The sequence below is a fragment of the Podarcis vaucheri genome (genome assembly GCF_965113315.1).
Source record: "Podarcis vaucheri genome assembly, chromosome: 12".
Lineage (NCBI taxonomy): Eukaryota > Metazoa > Chordata > Lepidosauria > Squamata > Lacertidae > Podarcis > Podarcis vaucheri.
The window spans coordinates 23,527,533-23,542,681 of NC_138750.1; the positions used below are offsets into that span (position 1 = coordinate 23,527,533).

The 15,149-nt window shown below is 42.7% G+C and overlaps 1 protein-coding gene across 9 annotated transcripts in view; it reads left to right on the forward strand.

Moving 5' to 3' along the window:
• ZNF385D (zinc finger protein 385D) overlaps window positions 1-15,149 on the forward strand; it is a 567,358-nt gene that overhangs the window by 168,456 nt on the left and 383,753 nt on the right. For 4 of the 9 annotated variants that reach the window (XM_082193430.1, XM_082193438.1, XM_082193436.1 and 1 more), the window contains one exon: window positions 7,423-7,547. The exons of 1 other annotated variant lie outside the window; for it this stretch is intronic. In XM_082193430.1, the coding sequence (XP_082049556.1) occupies window positions 7,478-7,547 (70 nt within the window). In that variant the 5' untranslated portion in view covers window positions 7,423-7,477. Of the gene's footprint in view, window positions 1-7,422; window positions 7,548-15,149 lie in introns of those variants that run through there. 4 more of the 9 variants (XM_082193437.1, XM_082193443.1, XM_082193440.1 and 1 more) reach the window with 2 other exon arrangements.

The following is a 15,149-nucleotide window of genomic DNA, read 5'->3' on the forward strand; positions in this document are numbered from 1 at the left end:
TCCTAGTGTAGGTAAAAGGTAAAGGCCCCCTGGACTGTCAAGTCCAATCAAAGGCAACTATGGAGTTGCGGGGCTCATCTTGCTTTCAGGCCGAGGGAGCCAATGTTTGTCCACAGACAGCTTTCCGGGTCATGTGGCCAGCATGACTAAACCTCTTCTGGTGCAACGGGACACCGTGACGGAAACCAGAGTGCACGGAAACTCTGTTTACCTTCCTGCTGCAGCGGTACCTATTTTTCTACTTGCACTAGTGTTCTTTTGAACTGCTAGGTTGGCAGGAGCTGGGACAGAGCAACGGGCGCTCACTCCATCATGGGGATGCAAACCGACCTTCCAGTCGGCAAGCCCAAGAGGCTCAGTGGTTTAGACCACAGTGCCACCTGTGTCCCTTTCTCATAGTGTACCATGGGTCAGGGCACCTTGAAAAGAAGCATTGAGCAGCCTTCAGGATGCATCCCCCAAACTGAACACTCTGGGGCTGCGAGAGGAGCTCATTACAGGGGAAAGGGTTATCAGCAGGCCTTAGCCCAGTTTTCTACCGGTAGATTGGTGTCTAAAGACAGGCATAGGCAACGCTTTTTTGTGACACTATAACCCTTAACAGCACTGGGCAAAGGTAACATGTTCATGAAAGCTCCAAAATGCCTGGAAATTACAGGTGTTAAAGCCCTCATCCTTAACAGATGTTATTTAGGCAACATTGATATGGCATGGTATCTTCTCCTGTAGTCAGTTCCAGCTTCATCACTGCTTTAGCGCTCCATAGCAACCTTAAAGGTAAAGGTAAAGGATTCCTGGACAGAGTGGTAGACCTAAGTTCCAGATAATTTTAAAGTTAATTCTTCATATCCAAACATGTAACATGTTTTATCAGATTAAATGGTGGGTTAGATGGACTTACACACTTGCCTTTTTAATTTAATTTTTAATGCAATCTGTATAATGGCTGTGGACTGCAAATGTCTTGACATCTTCCTGAATAAAATGGCAAGTTTTCTATACCTCCTACACACCGATAACTTCATTCACAACACATTGTTCAAGAGGTCCAGTCATCTTTCTGACACAACTTCATACTGTTTCTTTCAAAACCCAGGCAACGAGTGCATTTTGATAAAAAAAAATATGAAACCAAGCAATACACCCAATGAAAAATGCTTTAATTATCAACTTGTATTTTGAATAGAAACATGATAAAATAAGGACATCTTTGCTCAAAGGAGGTATTACCAGATAATAAAGATGATTCATATGGTTCTCCATTATCACCCTATGTGCTTGTGGGAGCAGATAAGTGTGTGTTCACTCAACAATGAATTCCATTAAGGCTTTCAGTATGATTCCTTTTGTAATATGTAACAAAACTTATGGGCAGTTTAATGTGTGACAATGTATTTCCACTTCTAGCTTTATAGTAGCATTAGGTTGCATTCTATAGGTGTTGTTATTATTAACAATTGAATTTTTTGAAGGCTGCGTATTGTACCTGTAGTGGGAGTGGGGAATAATTAAAAAAAGACATACATTACAGTTGGCTTGGAAAACAAGCAACAGCTTTATTAAAGCAACTCAAGAGCCTGCTGTTTGGATGAAATGGGTCAGGGAATATACTGCTTGCTTTATCTAGTATCAATTCCCTGAATCATAGGATTGTAGAGTTGGAAGCGATCCCAAGAGTCATCTAATCCAGCACAGGATTACAGTGCAGGAATCTCAACTAAAGCATGCATGACAGATGGCCATCCAACCTCTGCTTAAGAACCTAAAATGAAAGAGAGTCCATCACCTTCGGAGGGAGTCCGAAGACTTATTGAACAAGTCTTACTATCAAAAGATTTTTCCTGTTGCTTCATCAGAATCTGCATTCTTGTAACTTGAAGCCATTGGATCAAGTCCTACCCTCCGGAGCAGGAGAAAACAGACTTGCTCTCTCTTCCATGCGACAGCCCTTGAGATATTTGAAGATGGTTGTCATCTCTCATCTCACTCTCCTCCTATCCAGGTTAAACCTACCCAACTCCCTACACTGAATCCTTGTCAACTGATACAAGGACCACTTGAAACAATATTGAACAGTTACTAACGTACCCCAAATTATTTTAAGGACTGCTATGATGAACATGAAAAACCTGAGAACTTTCGCCAATATGGAAAATGTAAAGGGAGCTAGATGGATGGGAGGATGTGATTCAGCTTCTGGTAAGCTTCTTTTTTATGCAACCTAGAAAGGCACATTTGTGTCCCAGGACCACCTTTATCTTTTATTACACAGACAATGATAAAACCTAGACTTTGTCCTGCTTTGCTTTGCCTGACTTGGCTTGGCCAAACTCTTAACTTTTGCTATTAAGCTCCAGCTTGATCCACTGCTGTGTCCATCACATGGAATAGAACCATAGGTTGATTTGATTGCATTTAGTGATACCAGCATTTAGCCAAGTATTATTGGCTATGAAGTTTTGTGACATAATTCTTTCACTAGATGGTCCCATTTGGGTGGAATCACCTGCGTGATCGATGCAGGACGCATTGACCACACTTGATTGATTTCACATGCTCTCACTCCAGGACATATTTCTGCACCCATCAAAACTGCTGCTTTTACTTCGAAAATAAAAATGAGCAATATTTTGTGAAGTTTTTGATTTAGACACACTGTCGGGAGCATCAACACACCTTTCCCTATTGTGCATACAAAATGGCCAAACATTCCACTGACCACAGTGCATCAGAATGTTCAATGTTATATGCAAATGATCCCACTGCATGTTTTCGGTGTGAATATTTTGTGTCATATACAGATAATATACTGCATGATATACTATGATTTATAGAGCTCTTTTAGTGGGGAGAAATCCTGCACTGTCACAAGTAAAGATGAATAATATCTTAGTCTCCATATATAAAATCATGGCTAACAATACAAAGACAACTGTGATCAGGAGCAGAGCTTTATAGCTGCTACATTTAAAGTAATCCAATTAAATAAAATTAATGAAATAACTTTTTGTTCTTTAATTGCCAGTCTGATTAATGTACATAATTAAATAGATTCAGGCTTTAGAAGCTAGAAAATCTTGACCTTCAGATCCCACTTACTTTATGATCAGAAATAAGTAAGTATGTTTATGTTCAACAACAGCAAATATCAACAAACTTCAAGGTTGTTTGCATTTTGTTTCAAGACATTGCCAAAGAAAATGGGGAGGAAACAGTGCATTAAAATGTTTTCTAGAAGTGAATCCTTGTGACAAATGCAAAGGTTAAAAAAGGAAAAAACATTTGATACTCTTGATGGTCCAACTGAGTATGTTTTGCAAGAGAAGTTGCCCTTTTATGGAAAAATTGTATCAATTTAAAGCTTAGTATATAAGAATAAGTTATTATGTTAACAATGCTGATAAACAATGTATCTAACCATGTTGGCTATTCTTTTGCACTTTAGTTATTCAATACATTTTTAAGGGTAAGGACTGCTTAAAAGGATTTGCTTTTGAAATGCTCCTAAGAATATGTCAGAGGACGGATGGTGGCAAAACTATGTCAGAGATAGACCATCACTATTATTATTTTTTTAAAATCTAAAAGCAGCTGCAGAATTTGGTGAATATAGTTTCACAAAAAGAAGTGCATGGGTGCATCCACAATAAATCTCCCCCACAATGGAACATAAAAGTACATTAAACAAGAATTTTAAATAGACTAATGAGATTTTTTTTTCATGAATGCTCAAATGAAAGAATACACTGAGGACACTGAGCAGAACACTGTTTTAACATAAACCATAGAAATCTTTTTTAATGGTAATGCCATTATTACTATAATTTGACACACAGGGGAAAAACACATTATTAGGAATGATTTAGAAGTTGCTTGTATTACATAACATTAGCACTCAGGTTACAAATCTGATGTAGGAAGTGTTCTGAGTTTTATTCGTAGTTACACTATCCTATTTTAGAGCTGCATACTTATCCCATTGACTAGTATGAAACAATATTTTTTGTCCCACTTTGCCTATTGTATAGTAACTGAACAGCCATCACGTTCACATCTAACAAAAACTGAAAGATGACCATATTATAAACATAATTCAAAACAACAAAGCTAACCAGAGAAAACATTGTATGAATTGCATGCAAAACATAACAATCTGTGGTTTTTTTAAAAGAATATTTATATTCTGGCTTTCAGCAAAAGTATTTATCCTTTCTGTGTCTAACCACTGAGTGCTGGGTGACTTCAGATGGGTGTTTATTGTGGGAATCATGTTCTTCATGCATACAAGGTTTTTGTTTTTGCATTACCCACATGATGCTTTTGGCATTAAAAATGCCAGCTTGTAACCCAACCCACCCACTCCATTTCAATTTGGATTTACCCAGTATAGGAAAAACCCAGTAAATAAAAAAAATGTATGTTGCCAACAAACCATTTGTGATATCTCAGTGACTCATTGCAAATTTAGCTCCCCATCTGGAACTACCCATACTAAGTTCAACACAGATTTGATTCAGCTAAAGTTGGGCTGTGCTGAACCTCCTCCCCCTATGATCCATGGGGCCTAGAGCCAAATTATGTGTGAAGTGGGAGACCTACAGTCAGATCTCCCAGTGTTACTCACACTTGATAGTTGTGTAGTAGGAATTTCAGCAGGTTTCAATAGGAATATAAGCTACACTTGCTGAGATTCCATCTTCTACAGAAGCATTAAAGGACTCTGTCCCTTTTTGTATCTGGCTACTTTACACATGGGTGGCCAATTTGCTTAGGCACTTGAACGGGCAGAAGGAGTGGGGGGTTGTTTAATTCTTTTCCCCTTGCTGTGCCATCTTTGAAATCTAAATTTTATTATTGGAACCGCTGTTATCCTCACTGGATGGATGAGTGAGGAAATAAAGGGACAGCAAACTCATAGCTACATTTCAGGAAAAAAAGAAGACAAAATCTTGGGAGATATGATCAAAACATGTGGGCTCCCAAAGAGGAGATCATGGATGTTCTGCTCCCCCCTGAGTATATTGATGCTGATCTGCTCTGCGGTTTGACTTGGTATGTCATCTAAACCAAGCTTTAGCTCCTCCAGGCAGACCATGAGTTGCAAGTCACACAGCTTGTCATTTGTCTGAAGTGTGGTAAACCACAAGTTCACATTCAGATGACACACCCAGCTATGGCTTTGCTCAGGATAACAACCCATTGATCAGAGAGAACAAATTGGCTGGAGGAACCCATTCATGCTAAGCCATGGTTTGGCTTAATGTTGTCACATGTGTACTTGGGGCCAGTAACTTGGTGGAAAATTTGTAGAAATGGCCTATCTCATTGGTATTGTACAATATGCATTCCATGTAATGCCGACAGTGTTTAATTTCTAAAATGAGAATGATCAGTGCTTAAGGTGGCCCGAAAGTCATGTACTGGTGGGTGGAATGAGGAGCAGCAATTTATTTATGTAGTGAATGAAAAATAGAGTTGAATTGTGCCTCTGGATTACAAATTATAAATACAGTGCAGCCCATTTTGTTTGGAAGGAGGTGGTTAAGAGTAGTGTTATCACAACACATTCTCTTTTTTTGCAGTGGAGGCGGGCTGTGAAGTTGATGATCTCAGCTGTACAATTAATTAAGGGCTGGAGGGAGTGATGGAAACCAGGGAAAGAAATCAGAGTTTCATCTGTGGGTGGAAAGATGACATCCAGATGTTGGGTCTATCTGCAAATGGACAGCAAATCTACCCATTGAGAAACAATGGAGCGATAGACCCGGAAAACTGGTTTCTCAGAGGCCAGCTTTGTTGTTTAGTCTTGTCCGACTCTTCATGACCCCATGGACCAGAGCACGCCAGGCACTCCTGTCTTCCAGTGCCTCCCGCAGTTTGGTCAAACTCATGCTGGTAGCTTCGAGAACACTGTCCAACCATCTCGTCCTCTGTCGTCTCCTTCTCCTTGTGCCCTCAATCTTTCCCAACATCAGGGTCTTTTCCAGAGAGTCTTCTCTTCTCATGAGACGGCCAAAGTAGTGGAGCCTCAGCTTCAGGATCTGTCCTTCCAGTGAGCACTCAGGGCTGATTTCCTTCAGAATGGATAGGTTTGATCTTCTTGCAGTCCTTGGGACTCTCAAGAGTCTCCTCCAGCACCATAATTCAAAAGCATCAATTCTTCGGCGATCAGCCTTCTTTATGGTCTAGCTCTCACTTCCATACATCACTACTGGGAAAACCATAGCTTTAACTATATGGACCTTTGGCTGGTGCTAGTTATTGGTGGTCCATGCATGAGGTGAGGTGAAGCCATTTGCCTAAGGTGGCAGATTCAACCTCTTCCTCCTAATACAGTGGATCCCAGTGGGGCTTGTCGTCAGCAAGCCCTGCCTACAGAGGAACAACCAGGAGCTCACTTTAAGCCCCCAGCTGTACCTTTGTAGCCATGTCCTTACCTGCCACACACCTTAGGTCCCATATGATGTCAGGTGGCTTGTGGCAACTGCTGTGCAGGCCAAACTGGACCCGTAATGGGACGAATTTGATCTGCAGGCTGGAGTTGCCCACTTCTCTGTTAGAGCAATGAAATGAGCAAAGGTTTGCCCATCCTGAGTCTTTATAAAGAAAGGAATACTTGACCATGGGAAGCTTTGCACGTTCAACCCAGTTAACTCACACCACAGCTGCAAAAACAAAACGGGAGTTTGCTTCTGCTGCCCTGGTGCATTTGGCTTGCGATCCTCACTGTCTTTACTTCAGCAGCAAGCCTCATGGAATATGATAGGGCTTACTCCCATGTAAGGGAGGTTTTCAGCCTTCCTTGGGAATAAGCACAAAGGACATCTATAAAGGAACGAAATGAGCATCTGACTTCCCGGCCAGGCTCCCCCTGACTATAAACATGCATTTAAAAAAACAGAAAGGATGCTGCGATGACTCCCATTCGCCCTCGTGGGCTCGGGCATGGCAGCCCAGCTCCTCTGCTGCCCCCGTCGCCAGCCGCTCTCTGGGCGGCCATTCGGGGGCGAGCTGCCCCCCCCCCACTGCCAACTTTCTTCCCCCTCGCGCGTGTCAGGAGGCGCTGCTTCGTTTCTCGCTCGCTCTTTGCTGCCGACGCGAGGGAAAGGCAGCAGGCAGCAAGTGGCCGGCCATCGGCCATCTCCTCTCACGAGGCTCTCCGGGGACGCTCCTTCTCTGAGGCGAATTGCCCGGCGGGAAGCCGGCGTGGGCAGCCGCCGACTCGCCCCGAGACCCCTCCAGCTGTGGCGCTTCCCACCCACCCGCTCGCCTCGCTCCTTCGCCCAGCCGGCTTGCTCCTTTTCGCCTCGGCGTGTGTGCGCGCGCGCGCGACCGCCTTTTCCCCTCAGTCCCAGCCGGGCTGCTTTTCTCTCTCCCCCCCCCCCCGCCGCCGCCTCACCGCCCCGCTTTCCCTCCCTCCAGGCGCATGGCTGGCTGAGGGCGGCTGGGTGGGCGCGCAGGGACAGCCTCCCGCAGGATGAAGAAGAGCTCGGCTGGTGGCAGGAGAGAGGAGAAGCTGCTCGCAGCCCAAGCCCAGCCCGGGAGCGGTAAGTTCGCGAGGGGAGCCTCGGCGCCCGCCCTCGTCCATATTCCTCTCAGGTTTGGGAGGGGGGGGGAGAAAGGGACGACAATCCCCACGCGCTTCTCCCTCACGGAGACGAGACGGAACCTGCCCTCTGGGGCTGAAAAGGCGGGAAGAGGGACAGCGGGGGATCTGCGCGGCGCTTTTCCCGCTGCCTTGAGGCGCCTCTCGCGAAGGCGGCAAAAATAGGCGCGAAAACGGGAGGGGGGGGGAAAGGCCCGGTAGAGATGAATGGCGACGCTGGGCAGATGGAAGTTTCCAAATTAAGAAGCGCGTCTTGGAATTGTTGTCGGAACAATTCGGCGTTCCTTGCGAGAATGGAGGAGGGGGGGTCGACGCGGTTCTGTGGGTCTGGGGTCCTCGGGAAGAAGGACTGCGCCTCCTCAGAGACGCGCCAGAGCCCCCTCGCCTGCTCGGCTCCACGACGCCGGGGACTTGGGCGAATATTTGCCCCGAGCTTTCCCGCCCTGGGACTCTCTGCTGGTGGGACCTGCCGGCGCGCAAAGGGCTCCTGAACTGTTTTGTTTCTCCTGATGGCTTTTCTTTATAGTTCTTGCCAAAGGACGAAACTCTCTTTCCCCTGCTCGCTCTCTGCCTCCCCTGCATTGAAGCTGAAGGACCTTTGATTTGGTTGTACTGTGTGTCTCCGCTGATGTAGCGAGTGCATCCTTAAGCTCAGATGGGAATGGGCTGCAGCTGAAACCTCCCAAACTCACCCTCTGAACTGGATCCAGCCTTTCCACTGAACCTCAGTGCAGTGCCCTTCTATCTGGGCTCCGAGGCATTGGGTTGTTGTTGTTGTTGAATTCGTATGATGAGTCCTGGCACTGGAAACAGGTACCCGAGACTGAGAACTCTGGTGAGCAATGGCTAAAATAAGTTGAGCCAGTGATTTGTTATAAAAGCACTTAGGAATGCCAATAAATCTCAAAGGGAGCGCTCCAAACCTTACTGGCTAGCACGTTCAGGAGCTTCAATGCTTGGAAAGCATTTTTAAAATAATACATTTTTTTCCCCTGTGGGCGGAAGAGAGAGGTGTGTTTTGTTGGCTTATCTGGTGAGAATTCTGCAGAACCTGGAGCAAGAGAAAAACAGTTTGTTCTGATTTCAGATCCTAGTGTTTGTTGATAGGTGAGCTATAGTTAGTACAGTCGGAGCAAAGGGTGCATATTATTTTTTACTAATAAAAGCTTTCCTGTCTGTGTCATATATGCTGATGTAAACAACCAGCTACTCGCTTGACACCCATAGAGAGAATGACACTTTCTGGTTCATTTCATTGGTCTTTCAAGATTGCTGTTTAACTGTACCAAACACAAAGCAATTAATTAAACCAAAATGAATAATTAAAAATTACGGAGCTGCAGTTTGGGGGAAAAACATTTTGCTGTTTGTTGCTGAAAGTCTTTCCTCAGAAAGTAACTTTGGTGCTTGAGGGGGAAAGTTAGTGTGGAAATGCTTTAAGAAAAGGTATAAAATAGTTAACATTTGGTGGTGATCCTGTGGCAGGGACTTGGCACTACTAACGCTGCTTATTAAATGGCGTAATTGTCATGGGACTTAACAAGAGCCAGATTTTTGACTCTTGGAAAATGAAAATTTACAGCGGTTTCTCATAGTCCTCCTCTGCACCTACACCTGCCTCCTACCTACTTTCAGTTACTGTGGCTTTCTCATTACACTGTCACTTTGTGAAAGGCATACAAATGCGTCAAGCATTAAGTGACTGCTCTGAGAAAATAACTATGCATGAACTATCCAATGCATAAAGTACAAAGTTAAAGGAAAGATGCATTTGGGCTACATGCCTACACCCACTGACTAAATTGAGGCAGAGGGTTATTGGTCTGTGTTTGTTTTTGTTTTATTATATATTTTGTAACCTCATTTTGTATTTTTCTGTTGTGAGCTGCCCCAGGATCTTTGGATGGAGGGCAATACAAAATTTAATAAATAATAGTAAGAATAAACAAATAGGACTTCTTGGGGGTAGACATTGGCAAGCACTGCTATCTCTCTTTAACCTACACTTCACTCCCTAGACAATTGATACTTAGAAAAATAATAGGGAAACCCATTAAAATCTGAGTAGGTGTTTAAGATGGTTGGGCAATTCATAATCAAAGAGGTGGAAGGGACCTGCAGGATCATCTAGTCCAACCCCCTGCAATTCAGGAATCTGCAGCCATCCCATACAGGCATTGAACTTGCAACCTTGGTGTTAACAGCACCATGCTCTAACATGGTTCCATAGCTATATGGAAGCTAAGACACAGATATGTGGCACAACCCTGAGGTCAAATAGGGCACCTGTGATTTACTCAGAAGAAAGTTCCACTGAATTCAGTAGGACTTTCTCTCAAGTAAGTGCATGTAAGACTGCAGCCTTCACAACCCTGTAAAGTGAGTTATTTACAGTCCAATTCTATACATATCTACTAAGGCAGGCCTCCCCAAACTCGCCCCTCCAGCTGTTTTGGGACTACAATTCCCATCACCCCTGACCACTGGTCTTGTTAGCTAGGGATGATGGGAGTTGTAGTCCCAAAACGGCTGGAGGGCCGAGTTTGGGGATGCCTGTACTAAGGAATCCATAGTTTATTTAATATTTGTACCACATGGTTTTCATAAAGTCAAAACACCTTGCCCCCCAAAACACCAAAAGTTGCCCAATGCTATGCACTGGATTTTGAAGCTTAGCAGAATTTGAATCAGGGTTTGCTGAATCTCAAACTTTTAAAGCCACTTTATTGCAAAGTTTTTAAAATGCTAGCAGGCAAACAAGCTTCTGGTGTGTTGGCTTTTAGTGTGTTCCTGGAAACTATCAGAAATATTTGCTTCGTCCATGTGGCTTTAGGCATGGTGGGTAGCACAACTGTGGGGTGTGAATTATATTTAACAGAAGATTTGTTAACACTTGTGATTTCTCCCATCCGAATCCTTTCCTTAGCCAAGTCTAGGATTTTTAGCACTAACCATGCCCCTGACTAGGGCACAGCAAATAGTGGCAATGCAACTAAAATTGGCTATAGCTTCAATTGTAGACCAGTTTGTGTCTTAGTTCACTAAACATAGCCCACCAGCCATGCATTGTGTTGAGTCATGAGCTTGACAACCTCCTGTTTTATTTTTTTTAGCTTCAGGAAGACAACAAAACCAAGAGGCATTTCTTGCAGGTGGCATCTAAAATGATGGCAATTCCTTGTCTCTTCATTGCATGTGGAAGATGCCAGGTTTTCCACAGGTAGACCTGAGAAATACTCCCTGCCTGAAACCCAAAGAACCACTGCCAGTCAGTGTAGATCAGTGTTTCCCAAACTTGGGTCTCCAGCTGTTTTGGACTACAACTCCCATCATCCCTAGCTAGCAGGACTAGTGGTCAGGGATGATGGGAATTGTAGTCCAAAAATAATTGGAGGTGCAAGTTTGGGAAACACTGGTGTAGACAATGCTGAGCTAGATGGTCCAGTCGTCTGACTTATATAAAGGCAGATTCCTGTGTTCTCACAAAAACTGAAGGTTTGTGCCTGTGTGGTTAAACTCCCTATAAGCTATGTGGAGAGCTACTCTCACAAACAACTTATCTTGTGTAACTCTGCCTGTATAATTGCATTATACGCATCTGATCACATAAATGACTGCACTTGTGAAGCAAATCGAAGCAAATTTCAGTAAGGATCCTTTCAGATACTGAACCCAAGTCACCCTCTTGGCAGAATCCTATACATGTTCACTTGTAAGTAAGTTTCATTGTGTTAATGTAGTTTACTGCCTTGTAAATGTATTTAGCGTTGCAGCCAATCTTACTCAATAAACTAATTAATAAATTACCACAGGCACATAGATACATGCAAGTTTTCTCAAGCTTGCCTCAGATTAACTTGGCAGTGATTCAGCAACTTTTAAAAAGTTCAGATCTTACATGATTTCTCCAAACCCATATTTGCCATCTTTCCCATTCCCCACAGAACCAAACCCCTCTAAATACATTACCCTTTCCCTTCCTGATATGCAAGTTGCTATGGTGGAAACAAGAGGAGGAGTGCTCAGGGTGAGAAGGGGCAGTTCCATCCCAGATGGCAGCACACCAGGGCACAAAGACCAATCAACATGGGATGCGTAGTTCTCCCATAGGCTGCTGCAATAGGTGGGGGGAACCCTCCCTCTGAAAAGGGAATGGAGGAGTGTGGATTGGCAGGGAAGGTGGATCACAACAGGTGTAGGGGTGGGGTAGTTAGAAATATTTACCTCACCTGGATTTTATTTTGAGTCAAAGGGTAATTTTGGTGCTTGTAAAGTTTGCTGCTTTTTGAGGATAGCCCTATAGAATGTTTCCAAGCCCTGGCTCAGAGAATTTTGCTAGCTTCTCTGTGAGCAAGCTACATGCTGTACTCCACTATGTGCCATGAAGCTGCAATGGGGCCTTATCCATTGCAAATTGACCTCAGGAGGGGGCAATTGGCCTGGCTGCTTTTGTTCCAGACATGCATTTATCTGGCAAATATAGCTGTGGTGGCCTGAAGGATGAAAGCAGCACTCTCTCTTTGTTTGTGTATTTGTGAAAGAATGTTTCAAGGAATAAGTAACTAGGAAAGGAAGGGATAAGCATCCCTTTCTTTCCTACCCTCCTATTACTTATCCAGGAAAATAGATATATTGGGACTTTGTTACATACAGCTGCAATGTCACGTTCAGATTTGTCCCTTAAAAGATGCAGGAACCAAAGGCAAAACAACAACAGAAGGTTGGGTCTTAGGTTGTGTATTTTCACTTTAAATGCATCGCACACAGCCAATGGCTAGCTTGGATTCTTCCAAGAAAAAACCAGAACAGCTGAGAAACTACGATCAAGTCATTTAAGCAGAAGGAAAGGGGTAAAAGGGGTGGTTGTGACAATGCGTTGAAAGTAAAAGAGTGCACTACATAAATTAGAACGTTCTTATTCTTATTTCTGGTTGCAAGATTCAAGAAAGCAGTTACTGACAATTGCATTTGAGAATTAATTAATTTATTTATTGAACTTACATACTGCCCTGTACCCAGACGTCCCAGATGGAATAATGTATAAGATAACACACTTTATTTAACAGTCTTGAGAGGTTCTCTCTGTGGTGGGAGAAAAAGCAGAACAATGGTTCCTTCTAGGGGGGATGGATTTGGGGTCCTATGAACAGGTGCTTGGCAACTGCACTTTAGAGATGGGCTTCCGATCTGCTATACCTGCAAAGGTGACATCCAAGCAGCAATCAATGGTTAATTGGTAGTGAAGGTGGCGCTAGGATTTTTCTGCTTGATCCTACAGATGTATGCTTATTTGAAAGTAATTCCACTATGCTGAAAGGATATTTCTCTTGGGTAAGTGTGCATAGGATTACAGATACGATGTGCAATCCCAGTCATTTATTCAGAAGTAAGACCCGCCGAGTTCATGGGGGGGGGGACGGACAACTCATTAGAAAGTATGCATATGCAGTATTAGAAATGTTTAAGCTTAACTTTGTATGAGTAATGTTTATTAGTTAAATCAGGGGTGGGGAACCAAATGTGTCCCACCAGGTCTGCAAGGATGTTTTGGACAAACCAGTGCCACCTACTTTACACCTGACATCATATATGACATCAGGTGTGGGGCAGGTAAGAATAAATAGGGTTGAACAAGCCCTTTGAAGCGTCTCCCCTCACTCCTGCAGGTGAACTTCAGCAGGTGTCAGCCATCTGATGTCAGATGATGGCTTGGGGGGGTGATGCACAGAATAGCTTCCCAGCCCATAGCTGGTGGTTTCCTGCACCCTACTAAAATAATAAAGTACTATGCAGTCATGATGCAGCAAATAGTAATATCAAAATACGTTTCATACTTTTTAAAAAACAACAATACCAAATGATTATTGGTTTTCAAACCAGTGAAGTACATATTACTTTTGTTTTCTTACACATTTTTGTCCTTTACATTCTTTTAAAGACCATTTATTTTCTCCTGATTAATAACTTTTAATTATAGAAATAGCTTTTGTAGGCTTTAGTGTTCAGATTAGATTTGGGAAATTGAGATTCACATCCCTGTCCAGGAGGATGGCTGTTTTTGGAAAAGTTGCTTTCTGAACCTAAATTACCTCACATAATTTTCTGGAGATTAAATGCCACTTTTACCTTGTTGGAAGGCCATAATAAAAATACAAGTAATAATATTAAAAAATAATAAATACGTTAGATAATAAATAAATAAATAAATAAATAAATAAATAAATAATAACGTTGAAGGATGCATTGAAGGTATATGTTGAAGTTTTGAGCATCAGGTTAGCACATCTGTATTATCTACTGAACCCAAAACTCTGCACAAATGATTATCAGAATCTTAGCCAAGTTACTCTATTTAATCTTCAACTTCAAAGAAACACTTCACCCTCTAAGTGTGACTTCTCCAAATAAATTTTAGCTTTGGTTAAGAATGCTGATGATTCCCTTTATCAGCACTGTGGTTTTATTTTAAATAGCCTTGTTAAAGAAAAACCCACAGGGGTGACAAAATGGAAACTAGTATTTATCTGTCTTATAATGAATTCAGTAGTGCTTGATTTAGCAGTATTTTAAAGCTATAAACAGAATTGGGTTTTTAGCTTATTGATGCATGAATGGAAATATGAAATGACATTTGCAGGGATGCTAAGGGCGGCTAATACAACTCAGAATCCAGAGCAGAGAGAAGGAGGATACAAGAAATAGTAATCAGTTAGTTGGGAAATTGTATGAGTCCTTTCTAAATTTCTGTATTTGCTTTGACACCAGAGTAAACCCATTTCTGCATTATCCCCCAATGTAAATTTGCTTCATTTATTCTGAAAGCAGCAGGAATTCAATGAGCTTAGCGGAGTTCTTTTTTTTTTTTTACTTTGCTACAATTAGGTAGTTAGATCGGTGTTGCTTTGTTCTTTCATATTGTCACCTGAGCCCTAAATATTCTCTCTACCACTATATTTTTCCGCAATGCTGGTGTTCCTCCATGGAAGTCATTTGCACAGCTGTTCAGGTGCATATAGCTGTTCAGGTGCATGTAACAGAATGGCTGATCCAACCTAAGCATTTATATGCTGTCACAAAAACTGTTAGAAATGGGTTGTAAGCAATATTTATTTACCCATCTTTTTCTCCTGCTAGTTGTAAGTGTGCATTACACAGAAGGCTGATTTATTTCATATAAAGCTGTTGCTTTTGGCTGATGGGAACTTTTACCACCTCGAATCTTGGGGCATATGGCATTTTCAAGCAAAGTGATCAGTGTTTCATAGTTTTGACAATTTCTCCTCTATTTTGTAAGTGTACAGTGTTCAAAATTCCCCAGGTGCCAGCTGCATTCTTCGAGTACTGCTGGTCCAATTGCAACCACGGGGAGATCTCTGAATGCCAGGCTGGTGACTGACATCTCCATCTGGCTGGCTCCTCCAGCTTTCTCAAGGAAGTAAACTGAAGAGCTTATTTATTGCATTTATATCCCACCTTTTTCTACAAAGGGTACATGGTTCACCCCCCTCCTCAGTTAATCCCTACAACAACAATGTGAGGTGGG